General features: G+C 39.3%; 1 protein-coding gene and 1 pseudogene across 14 annotated transcripts in view; one reads left to right on the plus strand and one right to left on the minus strand.

Moving 5' to 3' along the window:
- Window positions 1-1,039: 1,039 nt before the first annotated feature.
- Window positions 1,040-22,655, minus strand: part of Kalrn (kalirin RhoGEF kinase) — a 577,550-nt gene continuing 555,934 nt past the window's right edge. For all 14 annotated transcript variants that reach the window (XM_048794027.1, XM_048794031.1, XM_048794029.1 and 11 more), the window contains 6 exons: window positions 22,334-22,465; window positions 21,753-21,917; window positions 19,765-19,843; window positions 13,060-13,260; window positions 5,533-5,671; window positions 1,040-4,698 (listed from right to left, as the gene is read on the minus strand). In XM_048794027.1, coding sequence (XP_048649984.1) covers window positions 4,153-4,698; window positions 5,533-5,671; window positions 13,060-13,260; window positions 19,765-19,843; window positions 21,753-21,917; window positions 22,334-22,465 — 1,262 coding nt within the window. In that variant the 3' untranslated portion in view covers window positions 1,040-4,152. The remainder of the gene's footprint in view (window positions 4,699-5,532; window positions 5,672-13,059; window positions 13,261-19,764; window positions 19,844-21,752; window positions 21,918-22,333; window positions 22,466-22,655) is intronic.
- LOC107143233 lies at window positions 9,281-10,047 on the plus strand (annotated as a pseudogene).

Below are 22,655 nucleotides of genomic sequence, written 5' to 3' on the forward strand. Positions count from 1 at the left end.
GGAACTAAATTATGGAGGCTTTGGAACAACAAATATGCTACTCCTGAAAAAAAACCTGACCATTTAAAAAATAGATACAAAGCATTTCCTCCAAGAACCCACAGTCCAATTCATTTCTATACCTGCACATTTAATTTGCTGCTTCTGATGTATTCTTTTGAGACTTTGAAGAAATGAATTGTTATAGGGAGATATTCTATTCCACTTCTGCCCTCCCAGTGAGGAAAGTGACTATTTGGGTTCTTTTCTGTCCATTTTTCCAGAGCATAAACTTTGAGAAGAGAAGATAACAGTAGCTTTAAAGGGCATCTTATTCTTCATGTCTGCCATAAGAAATATTGGATAAAACTGTGTGGACATAAGACTTCATCAGCTCTCCTAACCCTTTTCTGTCGATAAGCTCTTAAATGATCAAAACTATAAGGTAAGACCAAATCACATTTAGACAAAGAGCACCTAGTACTTCCAATTAAAAGCAATTTATAAGATTTAACCTCACGAGTTTGTAAATGGTATCTAAAGACATGAATATTGAAAACCTGGAATGTTCAAAGTTACTATCAATAAAACTCTTAGCACTGGCAGTGTGTAGCACTTTAAAAAAATCAAAGTATTTTATAGACGTCCCAACTATAGTTATTTCTCAATATTTGTAAGAGATTAATGTTCTCCCTCATTCCCCTCTAACTCCCATTTTACCAATGGGTATATTTGGGGCAGAAAAAAACAAAAACAAAGACTTTCTGTAAGAAAGGATGAATCTGGAATAGCTGAGGTTGAAACTCAAGAATTCCTGGTCCCATCCTATATTCAGATGTTTTCATACTTTAAAATAAAGAAAAAATACTGCAATATTAGTAAATCTAAATGCAATGAACTTCTTCATCTCCCATCCTCCCCTCTGAAAGGCACTACTATTTATAAAAGCTTTGTGGACCACAAAGCAGCAAAGCCAGCTTTCTCCTCTGCCTCCTTCACTCCCCCTTAGATTGTTTATGGCTGGGAGAGACCTGAAGGACAACATTACAATTTTTTTTTCTTAAAAATTTTACCACATTCAGCTGTAAGTGGATAAAAATCTATTTAATTTGAAACAAATGTAAAAGACGTAGGAAATTATTACACTTCTTACAAGTGACCATGGGTTGTCCCTGATCTTTTCCTTCATTCTGCATCCCACCCCCTACAACATAAAACAAACAAACAAAAAGCTGTAAACCCTATGCAGGAATGTAAACCAAGCAAGACACCTGTGACTTTAACCAACATTTGTTTTTCTCATTTTTCAGCTGAACATTCACTCCTGCTAAGCACTACCATGTTTATAGAAGTGGACTATTTTCTTTTTTCTCCCCTCTTCTCTGCTACCAAGTGATAAATCTCTCTGCCAAAACAGGTACAAGAGAGAGGTCCTGATCCTTCTCCCCTGCTATGGTTGCCCACAGAGCAACCTAAACTATATTTCCCAGCCTCATCTTCTGGGTTGTCTTATTTTCAGGTTGTCTTATTTTGCTATAGAGAATTCTTGAAACAAGACCATTATTTTATCTCTGTTGGGAGGGACCAGGAGCTTTGCAGTTAGGGAGCCTCTCCATCAGTTTTCTTCAGTTATCAAACTATATAAAATATACTCCCTTTCTCTTAGGGCCTCTGTTAAGTTCATTATATTCTAATGATTGTACTTGGCTCCAGTTAACAAAGTCACATTACTTATCATTTCTATGTCCCTCCTTTCCTGTCTTTCCCAGTATGTGTTCTTGGGGGCGGATTCCATACAGCCCGCATCTGGATTATCTTATGTCAGATGTAAAAGTGAATATGAACGCTTTGGCTCTAACATTCTGTTGACCGCCCACCCTGCCCAGCTCTGCCACAGGATTTCAATATTGCCCTCCTGTAGCAGTGTGAGCACCCCCTAGACCCTCCCCTCTCCAGCAGAAACTCAGCTTCTCCTAACAACTCTAAATGACTCTTGGAAGGAAGCTGTTTATTCAGGTTATTCACAGTGGAAAGAAGTGGCCAAGCCACATTTTATGGATATTTGGAATGCTCAGATCCTGCAGTCTATCCCATGATAATCCCTATGGACCAGGCTTCCCTCTGTTATGCTACATCCCATAATGAAGAGATATTTATTAAAGTGGCTTTTAGTAAACATATTTTAAACTTTAAAATATTGTATCATATAGGATCATGTGTGTACATACAGAACAGCTTCACTGGAGACTGGGCAGGGTTGGAGCACTGGGAGGGGTGAGGCTGGGTGACCCAGGGCCATTTGAAAACTAGGAAACAAGACAGTCGGAGTCAGTTTCCATATATTTGGTTAATCCCCAAAATATTAAGTGCTATCTAGCCTTATTGCTTGTACTTTCTACTGATTTTTAAGTCTATAATCTTGGATGGTATGAGGTGGAGAGTGGATGAGTAAGTTGACTTTGAAACCAATGGAAAAGAAAGATGAGTATTTTTCATTCTACGTTTCCACTGTGGGAATAAGTGTCTTCATAGATTAAAGTTCAGGCTTAGTTTCCATCATTTCCTTTTCATCTAATTAGCTTTGTAGTTGTATTGACCCTCTGTGGATACTTTGCTTACACTTCGGTGTGGCATGATTTTAATTTTCTCAATCCCATTAGTAGGAGAGAAGAAATGCCATTTAACCTGATTTGAACAAACACTTGAATTACATTTTTTTTTTTTTTAGAATTTTATCTGAATAAAACCAATTTTCAAAACACATTCCAGAAAACAAGAAGTGGATCATGTACAAACACAAAAACCAATCCCCTCCCCCACCCAAAAAAAAGCAAAAACCATGAAATGCCCAAGTTTGTTTTCCCATCAGAAGGGAAAAGGGCAGTTAATAATCTTGTATGGAGAATATACACCAGAAAGCAGCATTGGCCTCAAAATACAATTAGTCCTTTTAGTCCAGAGAAATATTGGTGGCTAGGTGGTGATAGGTATTGCAATCTCAGTTAAAACTCAACGCTCTGTTCAGGTGATGTATCAGGTTTTGCTTCATGGCTTCATAAAGGACTTAGGACCAGGCCTTTAAAAGGCTTGTATGGCTGCCTCCTTTTGGTAAGCACCCCTTAGCTTCCAAAGGGGTTAGAAATAAAACAAGCCAACTTTCTGAAGACTGTTTTCTACAGTTGTAGAAGAAATCAGAAAGTATTGGTACCTTGTTCATTGGACTGTAGAAAGGTTTCTGTATGAACCTGTGGTATTGGTTTACCTATTTCAAGCCAGGTGTAGACATAAAAATAACCCCACAACTCTTACTGGATTTGGGCTTGTTTCCTGGCAGGCTTTCTTGCCAGGTGAACTCTGAGCCTCCAGTAAACTCAGGGGTAGCATTTCATATACAGAACCTATCTTAATCAAATAACTCATGATTGAGAGGAAAAAAAATCTTCTCATTCACAGATTGCAAAAGGGTAACATTGCTTTCTCTTTATGCACAGGTTCTGGTAAAAGATTTCTATACAAGATTTATAAAATGCTCTAAAAAACTTGTCATCTAATTGTGCTTAGTCAAAACAATGTAATGCTTCGGTAAATAAATTATTGTCTTAACTGGAGCACTTAAAGTTACTTATGATTGATTTCATATATAACTCTATATTATAAAACTCTGAAACCTGAATGGGATCTATTATATTGTATGTGTATATGTATCCTATTAAGAAACTATATCTAAGTCATTTAAACCAGAATAGTTGACATATATGACATATCTGTTAAATAGATTTTTTGTGTGTGTAAATTTTCAGCAAAGTCAGAAACCTATAACACTCACCCTTCTGAGCTTAAGGTTTGCCCACTTAGCCACTCATTTTTGGAATGTACAATTAAAATTTTATAGCTGCTAATATTCTTGTTCTTCTTGCCCTTTCTTTTAATACTTTCTGCAACTCTTTGCATCTTTATTTTTTTTCAGGATGACCTTCTGGAAAGTCCCTGGATTTAGGGTGACTTTTACTGCTGCTCAAACCCTGAATAACCACTGATGAGATTTAAGAGGACATCTCTCAATTCAGAGAACTGCATGGGGTGAAATCACAAACAGAATTATGTACAGACATGTTCAGTCTTGCTTTGGTTCACACCACACTTCTATGTGAAACCTCTGGGGCTGGGAGATGGCTATGTCCCTTGGTTCACCCGGTTGACGATGTAGCTCTTGACATTGGGAATAGGACGCACATCATTCTGGTGCTTGCGGCGTTCTATGAAGCATGCCAGGCGAGAGGTGTCCAGGGGGATCTTGGAGTAGCTGCCATTGTGGGGCTGCAGCCAGGGATGCTGCAGGCAAGTGGCTGCTGTGGGTCGCCTCCGAAAGTCCTCCTGTAGGATCACATTGATAAAATCTCTGGCAGCATTGCTCACACCACAGAAGTATTCGTGGGGGAAGCTGAAGTCTACCCTGCATACGTTAATACATGTCTCCTCTTTGCTCTCATCTAAGAAGGGGGAGACCCCACTCAGCATGACGTATGTCAAAACCCCAATGCTCCAGATGTCTGTGCCCAGGGAGACTGGGATGCCTTGGATCACTTCTGGAGCAGCAAACTCAGGGTTCCCCAGCAGGTGGTGGATGTGGAAGTGGCCTGAGATCTGGACAGCATCTTCCAAGTCAATGAGCTTCACCCGAGGCACTGGAATCCGTAGGTCAATGAGTAGGTTTTCAGGCTGCAGGGATCCAGGGAGAGGAGAAGGAAGTTGAGTTCTCTGAGTTTTTTGTTTGTTTGTTTTGGGTACAGAAAATTGAATCCAGGGGTGCTTAAGCACCAAGCCACATCCCCAGCCCATTTTTTATTTTTATTTTTTATTTTGAGACTGGGACTTGCTAATTTGCTTAGGGCCTCACTAAGTTGCTAAGGCTGGCTTTGAACTTGGGATCCTCCTGCCTCAGGCTCTTGAGCTGCTAAACTACAGTCCCAACCCCAAATATCATATTCTCTTAACTACCCTTTGCTTCAGCATTGATTCAAAAAAGGAAGAAATTATTATTTTGGAGAATAGGGCTTATTTATTTATTTATTTAACCAGGGGTTGAACCCAGGGGCACTTAAACACTGAGCCAAATCCCCAGTCTTTTGAGACAGGGTCTCACTAAGTTGCTTAAGGCCTCGCTAAGTTGCTGAGGCTGGCTTTGAACTTGTGATCTTCCTGCCTCAGCCTCCTGAGCTGCTGGAATTACAGGCATATGCCACCGTGCCTAGCCAGAGGATTTTTGGGGGGCAACATGAAAGAGAAGGGTACACTGTGGGCTTCCTTCTATAAAGCTATCCTGGGAAGTCGAAGCTTCTTCCCCTGTCTCACCTCAGATGTCATTGAGCCTCTGGTGTGTTCTCATTCATTCATGAATAATGCACTAAGTTGTGAGAAAACTTCATTTCTGTTTAATAGCCAAATGATCCTAATCTAAGTAAATGAAATGAATTCAAATTTGCATTCCTCAAGGGTAATGACTTGTAAGTTGCACTTGGCTGTTTCACTGTCAGGGTTGTTATTTCTTATTACCTTTATGTCCAAATGTGCAACCCGGCAGTTGTGAAGGTACTGCAGAGCCTCCATGATGTCTCGAATATAGAAAGCTACTTTTTCCTCCATCAGCTCATCATGATTCATAAGATAGTCTAAGAGCCGGCCATCATCCATCCTGAAAGTGGGGAGCAAAAGATAAAGGAAATATTTGTGAAGAAACAGAAAAATAACATGTAGAAAACTCAAAGTCTCTAAGATCTCTTTTATTTGTAAATGAAGATCAATATTGCAACACATGCATGTATTAGAGTCCAGAGTAAATGTAGTGTTCAGAACTAAATGTAGTTACAAACGTGATGAGCTTTGGAGAAGCAATCAATGCAACAGTTGTTTAAGAAATACTGTTTCATATTTTTTAAAAATATTGTTTAGTTGTGAATGGATATTTATTTATTTATATGTGGTGCTGAGAATCAAACTCAGTACTTCACACATGCTAGGCAAGTGCTCTACCACTGTCATAAAAATTGTGCTTGTATATGTGTAATAAGAATTGTAATGCATTCCATTGTCATTTATTTTTTTAAAAAATCAATTAAAAATACTTTTGCAAAAAAAAAAAAAAAGAAAAAACAAATACTGTTTCATTGAGTGTTAAGATTGTTCACATGGAAAGAGATTGGACATCCCTTTTAGAAGTTAGATTGCAAAATAAAGAAAGCCTTAACCAAGACATCAGCAATATTCTGATTAACTGGAGTCCTACACTAGTGCCTACACTAGTGCCATATATGTTTTACAAACCATTTTTATATGTCTATTTCTTAGTTCTTGTTTTTTTTTTTTTTTTTGTGTGTGTGTGTGTGTGTATGGTTCTGGGGATTAGAACCCAGGTCCTTGTGCATGCAAGGCAAGTACTCTACCAACTGAGAGTTACATCCCTATAACTGAACTGTATCCCTATCCCTATTTGTCAATTTCTTAGTTGGGGAAAATAGAAAACAGGCTAAGCTTGTTCTTGGCATTCTTTATCTCTTTTTGAATCCTTTGCCTTTCAGCAACTGTGTAACTTTAAAGACTGTCATTGAAGACATAACAGTGCAGCATGCCATGCCTGGATCTGGATCCTGGATCTGCCCCCTGACCCCTGGTGTCATTTAAACTCTCTGGGTTTTGGCTTCCTGGAAGAATGCCATTTTTAAAGTAGGAATAATAGTTACCACAGAAGGTAATACTGCCTATTTGATTACGAGGATTGTGCAAGGATGAAGTGAGACAATGAGGCATTTAAGCATGATTGGTAGCACTTGTATCTATTTTCTATTTTCAGGTACTCTGTGTCTTTTTATTATAAGAAGTGACCACAGTTTTTTTTTTTAAATTTTTTTTTAATATTTATTTTTTGGTGTAGATGGACACAATACAATGCCTTTATTTTTATGTGGTGCTGAGGATCGAACCCGGGTCTGGCCCATGCTAGGCGAGCGCTCTACCACTGAGCCACAATCCCAGCCTGTGACCAAAGTTTTTAATGTGCCTGGGCTTTTAGGGCCACATCCCAAGGAAATGCCCAGCCAGAGGAGCTTGATCCAGGGTCACAAATTGCTTTCAACCACAACTGAAATTCTCTGGCCAAGTTTCCAGTTCTCTCCTCTAGTTCATTCCCTTCCTCTGGTTCCCTCTATTTTCTTGACGGGAGCATAGGACTGATGAAGGGCTCATTTGTCTTCCTTTGATCCTATTGGGGGTGGGGTAAGAACGGGAAGAATATCCATAGTACAGAGTTGTGACTAGAAAGTAAGTACACACCCCTGCTTATGTTTAAATATTAACCTAGGATTAGTTTTTGATTTGAAATTTATCAACTCTTATTCAAGGTAAAGGTCAAGGGTGAGCGTCTCCCTTGTTTCTTCCTTTTTCACTGGCTTGAATACACAAACTTCATAAACTTGGAAGTCATGTATTGAGAAGAAAAGAACCAGTGGAGGGAAGGATTCTAAATTTCCATATCACCACTTGGGCTAGAACTGATAAGGAACATTTGTTCAGTAATCAGTATGTACAAAATGAAATTTATATAATTTTCAAACGATTATATATTAGTAGCATTACTCTGTTGTGTTATTAAATACATGAATTCTCAATATGCAAAAAAAAAAAAAAAAAAAAGGAATGGGAAGAATAGAGTGCAGCAGTGGGCTTGTTAAATGTACCCCGCCGAACTTCTGGGAGCTATTACGGAGAAATTTACAGTAGAACTGCTCCAAGAATAAGCAGTCATGGCACAACCAGAAGTTTCAGACACCGAGTTTAACCTTAGAGCTGTAGAATAATGAACAGCCCATACTCCCACCTGAACTAGGGAATCTCGGAATCTCAGAATCTGGTCATGCAGTTCTATCAGAAAATTTTTTTTTTCCATACCGGGGGCTTGATAGTTGAGTGAACTTGGGGGTACTCAACCACTGAGCCACATCCCCAGCCCTATTTTATATTTTATTTAGAAACAGAATCTCACTGAGTTGCTTAGCTCCTCACCATTGCTGAGGCTGACTTTGAACTCATGATCCTTCTGCCTCAACCTCCCTATCTGCTGCGATTACAGGTGTGCGCTGCTGCGATTACAGGTGTGCGCCACCGTGTCCTGCTCTATCAGCAATTCTAATAGCAAAGGGGAGACTCACAGTCACAGCACAACCAAGATTCAGTTAATTTAGCTCAGCCACTGCCTCCCCACAAATCTATTCTGAACCTCAAGTCCAACCACATACCTTTCTATTTCTATGGCAACCTTCTCTAATGCATGGTTCCTGGTATTTACCATGCTATATTGAAATCATCCATTTCTCTCTTGGTCTTAATCATTAGACTTATAATTTCTTGAAGACAAGAACTATATACCTTTTCTCCTTTATTCTCTAGAAAACCTGGAATGAATGAAATCTTTTGTCAGTCAAGTTCCACCCTAAAAGAATTCCTTGGGTAGAAGACTGGGGATGCCAATGCAGTTGAATGATGTACAAATTCCTCTCTTTCATTTCAATTTCATTCCTGTCAGTTGGCCCACTGTCAATAAGCTCTTCTTAAATTCCTGCTCACCCCCAAAGCCCATAATAGAAGAAAATGAAAATTGGAATGAGAAATGTATACAAAATTTCAGTTAGAAAAATAAGTTCTGGTGTTTCTTTTTGCATAGTAGGGTGATAAGAGCCAGAAAGAATTTTGAGTGTTCTTACCACAAAGAAATGATAAATGTTTAAGGTGACAGATATGCTAATTACCCTGATTTGATCATTACGCAATGTATACATGCATTGCATATCATATTGTACCCCATAAATAGGTACTATCATGTGTCAATCAAAAATAAAATAAAATTCATCTGATTCTTGACAATGGCACTAAAAACACACATGGAGAAAAGACAGCCTTTTTAACAAATGGTGCTGAGAAAACTGATTATCCATATGAAGAAGAATGAGACAAAGTCCCTATTTCTCACCCTGCACAAAATTCAACTCCAAATGGATCAAAGATCTAGGAATTGGACCAGAACTTTGCAACTTCTAGAAGAAAACATAGGGTTGACACTCCAAGATACAGATGCAGGCAGCAACTTCCTTAACAGAAGTCCTAAATCTCAGGAAATTATACCAAAAATTAATAAATGGGATTTTGGGTGGAAGCAATAGCTGGGTAGTGGCAGCTGCTGATTGTGCTCTAAAGGAGTGGAGTGAGGGATGATGTAAGGGTGGCAGTGGTAGCAGTGACAGCTGCAGTGACCATGTCCAGCATGAATCCCAAATATGATTATTAATTCAAGTTACTTCTGATTGGCGACTCTGGGGTTGGAAAGTCTTGTCTCCTTTTTAGGTTTGCAGATGATACATATACAGAAAGCTACATCAGCACAATTGGTGAGGATTTCAAAATAAGAACTATAGATGGGAAAGCAATCAAGCTTCAAATATGGGACACAGCAGGCTAAGAAAGATTCCCAACAATCACCTCCAGTTATTACAGAGGAGCCCATGGCATCATGGTTGTGTATGATGTGACAGATCAGGAGTCCTTCAATAATGTTAAACAGTGGCTGCAGGAAATAGATCGTTATGCCAGTGAAAATGTCAACAAGTTTGTTGGTAGGGAATCCATGTGATCTGACCACAAAGAAACTAGTAGACTACACAAAAGCAAAGGAATTTGCTAATTTCTTTGGAATTCCATTTTTAGAAACCAGTGCTAAGAACACAACAAATGTATCACAGTCTTTTATGATGATAGCAGCTGAGATTAAAAGCAGGGACCTGGAGCAACAGCTGGTGGCAGAGAGAAGTTCAATGTAAAAATTCAGAGCACCCCAGTCAAGCAGTCAGGTGGAGGTTGCTGCTAAAATTGACCTCCATCCTTTTCTCAAAGCAATGAATTTGCAATCTGAACCCAAGTGAAAAAACAAAATTGCCTGAATTGTACTGTATGTAGCTGCACACAACAGACTCTTACCATCTCTACAAAGGTCAGATTGTAAATGGTCAATATGGACTTTTTTTTGTTGTTGTTGTTGTTGTTGTTGTTCCCTTGACTCAGACAGCTAACTTCATTTTCAGAACTGTTTTAAACCTTTGTGTGTTGGTTTATAAAATAATGTGTGTAATCTTTGTTGCTTTCCTGATATGAGACTGTTTCCCGTGGTTGGTTAAAATATATTTTGTTTTGATGTTTATATGAGCATGTTTAGATGTCGGGTTTAGTCTTCTGAAGATGAAGTTCAGCCACTTCGTATCAAACAGCACAACCAGTGTCTGTTACTTTCTATGCATAAAATTTAGTGAGATGTTCTATTTAAGTTCTGATTTGCTAGTTCTTCCTTGTAAAGTTATAAATGGAAAGATTACACTATCTGATGAATAGTTTCTTCATACTCTGCATATAATTTGTGGATGCAGATTATTGCAATTTGTTGCACACTATGTAACAAAATAAGTGAAGATATGTTTAATAAATATTATACTTATTGGCAGTAATATCAAACTGTATGATGATAAGTATTGTTTTAATTCTTATGATTAAAGGGAAATAGAGCCTTGCATTCTACTGAAAACAGCCATTTCTGTGTGCAACCAGGGCATCTAGGCCTACCTATAGTACAGCATCCAGTTATTTGCCTTTTAGATAACAGACCTGATAAATGACCTAGGGCAGCTTCTGTGCTGCGTATGGATTTAATAAATTTTAGTGGTTTAAGAAGCTCAAATTGTATGGAAAACAAGTTTAGAATGCATGTTGTCTAGCCCATCATCTCTGATTCTTTTCTAAAACCATTTGAAATGGCTCTACTCATCAAGAGTTCCTTAATTTATCTGTGGTAGCAGTGAAGAGCGGCACACCCTTCCTAACTGGCAAATGATCAGATAATGTGTGTTGAAGTTTCTTCCATCCTCTGAGTCAGATGACAACTATTTTGTCCTTCACAATTGTATAACTCATGTTAGAGAGTTTAAACATTAAAGTAGAAAGCAGGAAACTTGAGTCCCCTAATTTTAGAAATTATATCCCTAAAAATTAACTGAAAAAATACATGCCGGGTGGGAATTACAAATAAGAGAAATATAATTATTTTCAGTGAAATTTTACATGTGTGAAAATTTTGTTAAATAGTTCCTTCAAGGTCCTAGGGCTTTTTTAAAAATATATATTGTGGGAAATGAGTCTTTGGCTGACACTACCATTTTAAGATGACAGAAGTCAAGGATTGTTTCTTTAGGGTAAAGCAGCCAAAACATTCTTCACAAAGGGGCTTGGGATGTGGCTATTAGGAACACATTTTATTGTGGGGTCTTTAATGAGAAAATTTAAGTTAAAAACAAGCCAAAAATTCTAGTTTTTTTTTTTTAATTTTTCACTAAACAGGCAGTTGAAATGCATGGTACAAAAATAAGTGGTAATATTATTGTAAAAATGAAATGGAGAGAATAAATATTCAGTTTAATTTTCCATCTATGAGAATTTCACAATAAAATCATAGTTTACTTTGTAAAAAAAAGAGTTAATAAATGGGATGGCATCAAATTAAAAACTTCTGCACAGCAAAGGAAAAAACAATATGAAGAGAGAATCTACAGAATAAGAGGATAAATATCCGGAATACATAAAGAACTTTAAAAACTAAGCACCACAAATGATAATTAATGGGCAAATGAATTAAAGAGATACTTCTCAAAACAAGAAGTACAAAGGGTCAACAAACATGAAAAAAATGTTCAATATCATTAGCAATTAGGAAAATGCAAATCAAAATTACACTGAAGGTTCATCTCACTCTAGTTAGAATGGCAGCCATCAAGAATGCAAACAATAATAATGCTGGAGAGGATGTGGATGGAAAAGGAACATTTTTACAATTTTTGTGGGATTGGAAATTAGTACAACTACTATGGAAATCAGTATGAAGTTTCCTCAAAAAAACTAGGAATGGAACCACCATATGATCCAGCTATACCACTCCTTGGTGTTAATCCTAAAGAATTAAAGTGATCATACTATAGCAATACACACACACTCATGTTTACAACAGCAAAAGTCACAATAGCCAAATTATGGAACCAGCCCAAGCATCTGTCAGTGGATGAATGGATAAAGAAAATATGGTATCTATACACAATGGAGTTTTATTCAGCCATAAAGAAGAATGAAATTAAGTCATTTGCAGGAAAATGGATGGAACTTGAGAGAATTATATTTAGAACAAGTCAGCCAAACTCAGGAAGTCCAAGGTCCTATGTTTCTCTCACATATGGAAGCAAGAGAGGACAGGTGTGGGGTATGGGGGTCTCAAGAGAATTGAAGGGAGATCATTAGAGTAACAGGGGAGTGAGAAGGATAAGGAAATGGGAAATACTGGGGAATGATATTGACCAGGTTACATTGTTATGTTGTGTGCATGTATGACTATGAATATGAATCCCACTATTATGTATGATTATAAAGTACCAATAAAAAGATCTGGAAAAAAATAAAACTAAAAACAGAAAAAAAGGGCTGGGGATGTGGCTCAAGCGGTAGCACGCTTGCCTGGCATGCATGCGGCCCGGGTTCGATCCTCAGCACCACATACAAACAAAGATGTTGTGTCTGCCAAAACCTAAAAAAAAATAAATAAATACTAAAAAAAAAAACAGAAAAAAAGAAAACTGAGTGAGACATATATGTGTTGAAGTCCAGTTTCTCTACTTCATAGTTTTAAAGAGCTAGTTTTCTTATCCTTGATTTCCTTTTTTTAAAAATATTTCTTTCTTTCTTTCTTTTTTTTCTAGGTGGACACAATATCTTTACTTTACATTTATGTGGTGCTAGGTGAGCACGCTACCACTTGAGCCACATCCCCAGCCCTTATCCTTGATTTTCTAATCTCCAGAATATGAATAGCATTTATATAAAATGGAATGAGCACATGTTACATACTATAAAACACTGTGTAAAATATGACTGTCTTTTCCATTCATTGTGAGCAGTAAATAACCTAAGTAGATGGGGACCACCCAGAGAGACAACATCTATACTTACAGTTCCAAAATCAGGATGTAGGATGTGGGGGACTCATAGGTGTCATGGAGAGTGACGTATTGGGGGTGCTGCAGATGCTGAAGCAGGGCAGCCTCGTGGGCAGCCTGCTCCTTCTTCTTCATTTTTTTGCTCACGAATTTCACAGCGACATCTTTGCGGGTGGCTTTGTGAATGCATTTTTTCACTATAGAGAAACGGCCTCTGGAAAACAGAAGAAGAAAGAGTTTTCCAAGATTCATGAATCAACTAGGTGTCATTTTATCTACGTGTTAAGTTGTGTGTGAAGCGCTCAGACAATAACACCTTACAGGTTGACCATCCCTAATCCAAAAAATCTGAAATCTAAAGTGTTCCATCTGAAAGCTTTTGAGCGCTAACTGACACATCAATTGGAAAATTCCACAACTGGCTTCATGTATTGGGTCACAGTCAAAATGCAGGTACACTAAAAATAACTTCATAAAATTACCTTCAGGCTATACGGATAAGGTGTGCATGAAATAGAAAAGATCCTCATCTTTAGACTTGGGGTCAATCCCCAAGGTATCTCATTATAGATATACAAATATTTATTCATCATTTTTTCAGGGGGATTGAACCCAGGGGTGCTCTACCACTGAGCTACACCCCTAGCCCTTTTATTTTATTTTTATTTTTTTTAAGAGAGAGAGAGAGAGAGAGAGAGAGAGAGAATGTTAATATTTATTTTTTAGTTTTCGGCGGACACAACATCTTTGTTTGTATGTGGTGCTGAGGATCGAACCCGGGCCGCACGCATGCCAGGTGAGCGCACTACCACTTGAGCCACATCCCCAGCCCCCTTTTATCTATTTCTTAACCGTTGACTCATTTACTATATCTTCACTTTTGAAGAATATTTTGGCTAGATTAAAAATTCTTGGTTGTCTGGTTTTTCTTTCAGCACTAGGAGATATGGTTCTGCTACCATCCAACATCCATGGATTCTGATGAGGAATCTGTTCAAGTCACTGTTCCCCTAAATGTTATTATGTTATTTTTTCTCTTCTGCTTTCAATATTTTTCTTTATATTGATTTTCAGCAGTTTGATTATAATGTGTCTGGCCATGCTTTTCGTTGAGTTTATCCTGTTTAGGGTTCACTGAGCTTCTTTATAAATTTGTGTCTTTTACCACATTGAAACATTTTCAGCTATTATTTCTTCAACATCTTTTACCTGCACAAATTACCTTCTCCTCTCCCTCAGGGGTTCTGATAAAGTGAACTTTAGATCTTTGGGGATTTTTCCCATAGATCCTTGCAATTGCGTTTAATATTAAAAAAATATTTTTCTCTCTGTTCTTCAGGTTGGATGATTTATATTTTTCTTCAGTTTCATTGACTCTATCTCATTCCTGCTGTGGAACTCATTTAGTGAATTTTAAAATTTCAGATATTGCACTTTTTTACTTATATAACTTCCATTAAAAATAATCTCCACTTCTCTACCAATGACTCCTATCTTTGCATTATTCAATTTCAAGAGTGTTCACCTTTATCTCATTGAAGATGGGTAAAACAGTGGCTTTAAACTCTGATCATTCCAACAGCTGGGTCCTCTCAGAGTTGGCATCTGTTCATTATTATTTTCCCTTGAGAATTTTTCAGATTTTCCTGATTTTTGTTCTGTTGAATAATTTTAGATTAGATCTTGAACTTTTATGGCATTATCCTGTGAGAATCTGGACCCTATAAAATCCTCTGGAGAATGCTTTTTGTTTATTTGTAATGTTTAATCAGCAATGAACTTGGGTAGGTCCACACTGCAGGTTCTGTCTCACCTTCCGTGGGACGCAGTTCTATTGTCAGTTCAGTTTTCAAAGTATTTGCTATGCCATTTGGATCTGTCTCTCATGGGCACCACTCAAAGATCAGCCTGTGACTAATTCATCACTGCAGGGTAATGAGCTGTGGTTTATGTCTTTATTATTAGTTCTCAAAACCTTGCTGTACTTCTTTGGGTGTGCTCTGTACTGGCATGGCTTGGCTGTAGCCCAGGATTTGTGCTGTTTCATATGCAGAATAAGGGGGTTCCTCTCTTCTTTCTCCTCAGTGGTATTTCCCCTACATCCTTTGGCTCACAGGGGCCTGTTTTTGTGGTTATCTGGCCAGAGCGATGGGACTCCCTCAGAGTTTTAGCTTCCTGCATAATCACACAGTTTCACACGGCCAGCCGGCCCTGGGGTGAAGGGGAAAAGACCAGGCATTCCTCTGCCCGCTTCAGCTCAAAGGATCCCTTTTCCCTTTGCTTTGGCCAGAATGTGGGCTTTTCTTGGTGCTTTTGTTCTCTGTGCCTGCTGCACACTTCTCTGATTTGGCCTGCCCTTATGGTCAAAGGTAGGGAGAGAAAGGAGAAAGAAGAGAGCCGGACACAGTGATGCACAACGCACGCCTGTAATCCCAACAGCTGGGGAGGCTGAGGCAGGAGGATCACGACTTCAAAGCCAGCCTTAGCAAAAATGAGGAGCTAAGCAACTCAGTGAGACTCTGTCTCTAAGAAAAATACAAAATAGGGCTGGGGATGTGACTCTGTGGTCGAGTGTCCCTGAGTTCAAGCCCTGGTACCACCCACCCACCTAAAAAATGGCTGGGCATGTGGCTTGGTGGTTAAGTGCCCCTGGGTTAAAAAAAAATAAAAATAAATAAATATATCTAGAAGCTGTCAATACTTAATTATAAATCTGCTACTTTCCATCACTCTTAAACAAAAAATATTGTTTATTTTTAAAGAACAAAAATATTATAAATAAATTTTCTAATATCTTCAGGAAAAAAAAAAAGGAGAGAGCAAGACAGACTCACTCCCACTGTCACTGTTTTTAAGTTTTAAGTTCCCTCTGTAATTTCCCTGCTGTTTACTTTTACCAGAATTCTTGGGTAACGGCTTTTGTAATGTGTCTAGTGACTCCAGCTGTCATCCATGGGGAGATAAAGGCTACAGTGGGCTTACTCCATCTTGGCTGGCATTGGGAGTTGGCTCCTTTTAAAAGTCCTGGACCAATAAGTCATTTGGAAGCTCTGAGCATGTAGGTGGAGTCTGGTGACCTTTACTGTAGGGTGATCTGTCTGCTATGAAATTGGAAAAGGCTCCAGGATCAGTGTCTTCAATCAGTGTCTTCAATCTGTGATTGAGCAGATTCTCCACTGAAAGAGCTTCCCCTCTTCTGCCCAGAGTGGGGAGGCCTGGTGAGCTACTGCTGGAGGCCCTGCAGATATGAATGGGGTTCTCAGCCTCCAGCATGCATGTTGTCACAGTGTCTCTATTTTTAGTGTGATTCCACTGCCTTTTCTGGGCCTGCTATCTTACCCTCCTAGAATATACAACTCCAGTCTTTCCTGGGTGGTGCAGGTGTCTGCAGCTGGGGAGGCTGTAGCCAGGACCTACACCTGCCTGGACAGGATCCCAGAAGGCCTGCAGGTAGGCATGGCAGGCTAACACAGGCATCTGTTGTCACTCTCTCCTGAGTGACAGGGACTTCAGGCAGCCCTTCCAATTTAGCATTCTCTTTATACCTACTTCCAGAAATGCTCAGTGCTGCCGAGGCCTGAGCCTTGGGGAATTCTGCTGCAAAGTCATACTGGCTCTCATTTGACCCCCGCAACTGACACAGATTGAGCATTCTCAGGTCTCATAGGTCCCGTGTCACTCTTTCTTTGGTTTTTCTGCTTCTAATGTTTTATTGTTGTCTCTTTATCTAATGTGTATGTTTAAAAAGATTCTTGTATTGTTGTTTTCCTGAATCTCAGTGTTTGTGAATGTCTGTGTTTCCCCTGACACCCTTACCTGGAGGTCCAGTACTGCTGCAGGCAGTTGGTCAGCATTCCTATGATGCCCACCAGGCTTCCTCAAACTGCAAGGGCACCTGTGTAGCTTATTTTTGCTTAAATATGCCATGTTCAAGTGCTCTTTCCTTCTATGGGTTTGCTGTAGAAGTGATTTTTTTTTTCACCATGATTTTTATACTATTTAATTACTGGGGAGCTCTTTTTAACAGGACAGTCACATTAGCCCAGAATTCTAGGGTCAGATATGATGAGAAAATCAGCTCACTTCTATGGCCCTGGCACAGATATCTTTCATGTGTCTCATGTAAGAATCTCCATGTTTTTATTTCCATTCCATTTAGTACATTTTGAAAGGATCTTCTGAAAATATGAGGACTATATTTAGAAGAGAGGAAAAGTTTCAGGCTGTTGGGGATTAAAACAAACTAAACAGATCAGGAAATTGATCTTCCTTCTAAGAAATATCAAAACATCCATTTTAGGTTTTAAAAAAATCCTAAGCCTATGGCTATCAATAGCAAATATGTGTCTCAGGGAAGAATTAACCAGGGCATCCAGGTGCTGGAACCAATTACAGTTAGAACAAGCTGGGGGGTTGATTTGCTCATTACTGGGGTCAGATCTATTTTCAACATAGAAGAGCAAGCTCGATTTCAATGACTAGAGATTAAAAAAACAAACAATAATTGCTATGATGAGAACCATGTGTTGTAAATGTGCTAGTGAAACAAGCACAGGACAATAGACAGGGAGCCCAGTGGCCGACTGGCTCCGTGTGCTTCCTAGTCATGGAACCCTGAGGAAGTTGCTGATCCTCCTTGAGCCCAAATTTCCTTTATTAGAAGTCCACTTAGACACTACCTCACCTGCTCTACACATTAGATTTGGTAATATCTACATTGTATTCAGAACACTATAGGTATTTGGAGAGAGGCAGCAGCAGCAGCATATAAATTTCCTTTGGCTCTTGTTTCTTCTTTTGGTTACACAAAGAAGAAAAGAAAGCAGACCTAGAGTTTGTCTTTGATGAAAGATACTATAAGGAAAGGATTCAAATTCCACTGTGACTTGGTCTAAGAATCAGAAACAACACAGCCTCTCACAACCACTCCTGTTAGTACCATCCATGCTTCAGGGTGTGACATCAGAGGTAGAGGTGAGACCAATGCTCCATTGTTCCTTGGTGCTCTTTTATTTATATAGCTGAGGTTGGTAGAGATTTGTAAGATGTACCCACAATTCTCTCAACCAGGCCATCTGAGACCAATGTATGCACAAGGAGGACTTCTTTTTTTTTTCTTTCTAGCAACTATTTTGTAGACCAGGTGATAGATTTTCATTATTCTGTTTAAAGTTATATTTTTATCCTTTTTATTTTTGAGGATATACTAAATGTTCTTTAACCAAAAAACCAAGAGAACAAATGAGAAAGGGAAAGAGAGAGGGATATAGAGTGTATAAAGGGGGAGGTATATTTGGATTAGAAACACCCAGAGAACAATTCATATGCTTGACACATGGACATATTTAGAGATCTATACTCAATAATTAGTCATATATTCCTCTCAAGAACACATGAAACTTTTTACAAAAATTGACCATGTACTACACATAGCACACGTCTGAACAAAAATCAAGGAATCAATATCATATACACTAAGTTCTCTTACCACAATGAAATAATCAGAAATCAGGAAAAAAGGATAATTTAAAAAAATCTTGGAAATTTAAAAATCTCCTACATATTAAAACATTTTTTCCATTATAATTGAGTGTCAAGAAAAAAAATCATAGTTGGAAAAATAGATAAACTGAATGATAATGAAAAATGCCACTTGTCAAAACTCAGGCAATGTAACTGAGATAGGGATCTAGGATAAAGACAGATGTACTGAGTTGTAAAGGAAATGCCCACGAGTCATTGAGTAGAAAGTCAGATGTAAATCTTGGGTGACAAGCCCTTAGGCTAGTCCTTGTGAAATAAGGGAAATGCACTGGTGTGAAATTGTGTGGCTCCACCCTGCCCTCTCCTCTTCCCAGCCCCTAGCACCCACTCCCTCCAAATATTAACACCCCATACCAACAGGTTGCTGTTTCTCTCTCTGGAGGCAGCCCACATTCTCCCTTGAATGGTTATTTCCTGTTTTACCCCAAAGGCGTCTGTCTTAAGATTGTCCACATTCTCCCTTGAATATGCATCTGCTTCCTGAATAAACCTCTGTCTATGCCTTTGACTGGGGCCTGCTGAAATTCTTTTCTGTCATGTATGCAAGAACCCAGCTGGCCCTGAGTCAACTTTCCCATTTTTCTGGGAACTCCTCCGACCCTTCTTCAGAGACATCTCTTCTCCTGTGACATCTCTAGAATTGTACTTTAAAGAAAAATTGGAGGCTTAAGTTCTTACATTAGAAAAGAAGAAAGGCTGTGTACAACCAGAGATATGAAAAATTGTGCTGTATATGTGTAATATGAACTCTAATGCATTCTGCTGTCATATATAACAAATTAGAATAAAAAATATGAGAAAAAAATAAAAATAATAAAAAGGGCTGGGAATGTGGCTTAGTGGTTGAGTGCCCCTGGGTTCAATCCCTGGTACCAAAAAAAAAAAAAAAAAAAAAAAGAAAAAGAAAAAAAGCTTATTTTATGCATGTTTGTATTATATTTTGATTTGCAGAAATAAATCTAATATCTTTAAAAAAAGAAAAGAGGAAAGGCTGAGAGTTGATAAGGGAAGTATCTAATTTAAATAAGAAAAAGAATAGTAGAAAATATGCATTAATATTCTAGTTGTTTTCTTACTATAGAGAGAATGCATTTATAAAAGAAACAACAACAACAAAACAAGTCTTCCTTCTGCTATAGTGTTGCTGGGTATTCACAGAAATCTGTGTCCTTACCTTCCAATCTCATTCAGCTCAGTATAAGCGGAATCAAAATTTTCCTTCCAAGAAATGGTAGCACCATCTGCGGCCGCATCTTTGGGAGAGAATCCATTTGTGACATTGAGGTGTCACATGAGAATAAAGAAAAGGTCAGCAGAAGAGCTCCAGCATAACTCCAAGGCAATTCTCATGACTAAATATGGAGGCTACCTCAGTGGGAAAATGCTACAATTCTCTGGAATGTTATTTTGAAAATATCCCAGGGGAAACCGACATGACAGACTCCCTCTGTTATCTACTTAATCAACGGGGAAAACTCAGACAATCAGAAATGTAGCTTATGAATGTTTTAAAATAGGAATTTAGTAGAAAATATAAATATAGAGAGATGAAAACACTTTGAAGGCCTGGAAAGGTCAATGAGAGCCAGAACTATAAGGAGATGTGAAGAGAGAATGGGTGGGGGAGCTTTCAAGGTCAGGGAAGGAGAAAAGGAAAGGAGTGTGTCCATGGCCTTCTACAAACCTCTCTGGCTCACCCCACTGTCCTCAGGCCTTCATGAGCTTAGCCAGTATATTGAATGATTTAACTCAAACATGCCTGAGCCAACTCAAGCAGCTTCACCACATATAATGTGCTAATTTCCTGCTAATTATTCATGCACACTTGTGTGCATGCATGCCCATCTGTATTTGTCTGCCGGGATCCAAGACTCCAAATTAGCAAAACATGAAAGGCACTGGGCACTGTGAGCCAGGCTGAGTTAGTGGCTTGGGAGGAGATGAGCCAAGCAGTTACCTCAGGCTGCCCACAGGCAACCTGGCCAAGGCAGAAGGTAGCTTATTCATATTGAATGCCGAGGACACCAAGATCCAAGGCCATGGTTTTCCAGCAAGTCCCAGGTCCCTGGGAACAAGTCAACGTTGCTGGAAGAGAACTGACTAGGCTGAGGTGGGGCTGTCGGACAGATTTCCAGATTCATCAGGGGAGGGTGTAGCCCAAGATGCTTGAGGGACTCTGGACTTTCCTTAACCCAAAGAGCCACAGGCCTGTTGTTGCCTTTAAGTACAGTGACACACTCAACTCTCTCCTGTCCCAACCATACAGATCACCTCCCTGCACTGCCTGAAATCTCACTCTGGAGATTTCTTCAGGTTGCAAGTTTCTTCTTTTAAAATGTCCCTGGGACCAAGGTGGGTAAACTAAATAAATATTATTATAACATATTCATGTTTGGGCTGGGGCTGTAGCTCAGTGGTAGAGTGCCTGCCTCGCATGTGTGAGGCACTAGGTTCAGTCCTCAGCACCACATAAAAATAAATAAAGATATTGTATCCATCTACAACTAAAAATAAATAAATAAATAAATAAAGATTTTAAAAAATTCATGTTTGGCTACATATATATATATATATATCTATATATATATATATATATATATATATCTTTGATAATTTCTAAATAAATCTAAAATAAAAATATATTCATGTTGAATAAAGAAATTCCAGTAGAGTGTGGTGGGCCAGGTATCAAACATTCATTTGGTAGTGAAATCTTCAACCAGGTTGCTTTTTTTTTCTTACTTTAAGTTGGCATATGGGATTGTCCCTGGCACTATGAAAAGTGCTTCAGCCTGGCAGAGTATCTAGGGAATAGCAGGCTTGGTATTCTTCTCTCAGAAGAAGACCAGATAGCACCCCTATGACTCATGACCCCAGCCTGTCCCTTTCTGTTCCTGGAAATACACCTGGTCCTGCAGGGAGCCTGGCAGGCCCAGGGTTAGCAGGGGTAGCAGCTAACCTCTGCTCCAAGATCCCTACAGTCATGCCTCATGGAAACACTTCATCAATCTTCTAAATGGTTACCTGACTGAAGCTGCCAAGCAGCTCTGGATCACCCCTCTCATGATGGGCTGATGTGACACTGAGCAGCTAGTGTGTCTAGGAGAGTGGGCCGGGTGCTGGCCTCCACTACGCAGGGGTCGTAGGCCTGGTGGGACTCACCGTACTCTGGAAGTCGCACGAACTCCGAGGGTTCACTGGGAAGACTGATTCCCCAGGGGTTGCTGGCACTGACTCTGAACTGATAGGGACACCCAGGACTGAGGTCTTCAATGACAAGATAAGTGTCCAAGGTTGAAGCTACTGACTGCTGCCAGACCTGGGAACCTAGTGCATAGTTTTCAAGGAGAGAGAATGAGACAAAGCCAAAGTCACATTGTTTCAAAGACTTTCAACAAACAAAGAAAGAAAATGGACACATTCAAATCAAGGGATAGTTCTGGACACTGCTCCAGGCTCTGAAAGCCTGTGGACTAAGATGGGTGGCAGGTTTGGGTCCGGTGTCTTAAATTATTAAATAAATGTTCATGGTCATTTCTGTTCCTTCTCAAATGTGTGAGAGCAAAAAGACAGAGAGAGTACTGACTTTATACAGAACATGGGGTCAGTGCTTAATAAGACTGGAAGAAAATATTATAAATCCATAACAAGCAGAGTTTCTGAAAGAAGAGGTGGCTCAGGTTCATAGCCCTGAAGGACCTTGGGAGAGGGAGCCAAGGCAGAAGAAGAGCGGGGTGGCACACCTTCCTCCCGGTACTCCACAGTGTAACCCGAAATGGTGCAGTTTCCTGTGCTGGCCGGGGGCAGCCAGCGGAGAATCACAGAGGTGCAGCTCCTCTCCTGGGCAATGGGGCGGTTGGGGGCTGCTGGAACACCTGTGGAGACAGCAGAATCCAGAGCTGCTTTCTGAGCTTGCATTTCACACCCAGATGGAGTGTACCCAGGAAATGTGACCTGGCTCAAATGTTTCCTGGGACCTTCTCCACCAAGTAGCATACCTGTTTCTAGACCCAAGGGAGACCTGGGAGCCGCCCTCTGCTTTCTGATGTTCTTTCTCAGGCAAAA

Source organism: Marmota marmota, unplaced genomic scaffold, assembly GCF_001458135.2.
Source record: "Marmota marmota marmota unplaced genomic scaffold, marMar, whole genome shotgun sequence".
Classification (NCBI taxonomy): domain Eukaryota; kingdom Metazoa; phylum Chordata; class Mammalia; order Rodentia; family Sciuridae; genus Marmota; species Marmota marmota.